General features: G+C 55.3%; 1 protein-coding gene across 1 annotated transcript in view; it reads right to left on the reverse strand.

Annotated features, from left to right (window-relative positions):
- G6PD (glucose-6-phosphate dehydrogenase) overlaps positions 1-1,588 on the reverse strand; it is a 13,232-nt gene extending 11,644 nt beyond the window's left edge. The window contains exons 1-2 of the mRNA XM_021710148.1: positions 1,493-1,588; positions 769-896 (exon numbers count right to left, since the gene is read on the reverse strand). Coding sequence (XP_021565823.1) covers positions 769-888 — 120 coding nt within the window. The 5' untranslated portion in view covers positions 889-896; positions 1,493-1,588. The remainder of the gene's footprint in view (positions 1-768; positions 897-1,492) is intronic.
- Positions 1,589-1,714: the final 126 nt, after the last annotated feature.

The following is a 1,714-nucleotide window of genomic DNA, read 5'->3' on the forward strand; positions in this document are numbered from 1 at the left end:
AAAAAAAAAAAAAAAAAAAAAAAAAAAAGATCACACGATAAGCTAATGGCACAGGTAGTCACAGGATGGTGAGCAGATTCTTGGGCTCATCCAGGGTTGAAAGTAAAAAACTGAGACCACTTTTGAGATAAACCCTGGTCCCATCAGCCCCTACACACATTGTGTTGCCACGTGTCACACAGGCAAGGGTGCTCTAGTCTGGGGCCATGGCTCTACTAGGATCATCCCTCTGTCCCCTCCCACATAACTCTTCATTCTATACCTCTGCCCTTGCTTCTACTCTTTGGCCTTTTCAATCCGAGCAAAACAGCAGTTCCGCCAGGGGGACGGTCGGGGCCAGGTGTTTTGGAAGTTGGGGTCAAGAGATGCTGTTCAAAGAAAGGCTGAGTGTTTGTCCCCAGGGAACTTGATGTGGCAGAGAGAGAAGAGGCAGTGATGGGCCTCAGATCATCTGTCAAGTCATCAACAGGTTTGAAAAAAACAACGAATAGCTTTCCCTGTTTTCCCCAGGGAGGAGGAAGTCCAGCTAGATGGTCCCTAAGGACCTTGCAGCTCCAGGACTCAGGTCTACACTCAGCGGCCAGGCACAGGTTTCCGAGATGCCTTGCATGTGCGTGCGTACCAGGCAGTGCCGGGAGGATAATGACCCACAGGTGGGGGCAAGAGGAAGCGCTGAACGGCAGAGCCTGTGTGCCCCGCAGCAATCAGCAGGGAAAGCTGAGGCACTCAAGGTCTGGTTTGTAAGAGTGGGGCCAGCGGGAGACTCACCGATGCGCCCATGATGATGAATATGTGTGTATCTGACTGGTGGAAGGCATCACCCTGGTACAGCTCTTCCCGCAAGATCCCGCACACCTGGGTCCGGCTCAGGGCCACCTGCTCTGCCATGATGCTCTCTGGTGAAAGAATGTCCGTTGAGAAGTTACCCCTTTCTTGAAGGTTCCTTTGGGCTCTCATCAGGGGGACGCTTCATTACCAAAGCCACTCGCTGTGAACGGTGGGGAGGGGAGGGGCTGGTGGGCTAGAAACTGCCGGCTCTGGGCTTCAGCCATACTTTCCCAGGCAGACTTCATTCAGGGTGCACATTACAAAACTATCCAAAACACTAGCGGACTCCAGTTAGAACATCAATTCTAAGCAGCCGAGTAAAAACCCTGTCGGGGCATCACAGTACATGCCCAGGACCATCTCACTCCCGACCGCAGCGGAAACTCCACAATGACCTGGGGCATGTTAGATTGTCCAGATGCCAGAGTTTAGCCCCAGCCCTTCCCTGCCAAGCTGGGTGACCCCCGCCAAGTCCCCTCCTCTCCCAGGGTCTCAGTGTCCCCAGGGGCCCGATAGGGAAGATGAGGGTCTAAAGGGATCGCTAAGACCCTCGCGATTCAGCCCCGTTCCCAGGCACAGTAAACAGCGAGCATCGCATGGCCGAGCGGCGCAGCACACCCCTATGTCGGCGCGGCGCCCGCCCGCCCGCCCGCCTCCCGGTTACCTGCGCCTCGTCGCCGCCGCCCTCCGCGATCGCAGCCCCGGAGTGCACGGCCGTTTCCGGGGGCTGAGCCCCGCCGGCCTCTTTAATCTGAGGGGGCTTTCTTGTAAATGAATTGAGCCTGATATGTATTGCCAGGAGACATAAGCACTTCCACATCACCCACTAGGTGCTTAGCACTTTCCTGTCCTGATTGCTTAGCACTTTCCCAGTTTTAGCTCTGAA

This window comes from Carlito syrichta, unplaced genomic scaffold, assembly GCF_000164805.1.
Source record: "Carlito syrichta isolate Samal-C Ts95f unplaced genomic scaffold, Tarsius_syrichta-2.0.1 Scaffold288183, whole genome shotgun sequence".
Classification (NCBI taxonomy): Eukaryota; Metazoa; Chordata; class Mammalia; order Primates; family Tarsiidae; genus Carlito; species Carlito syrichta.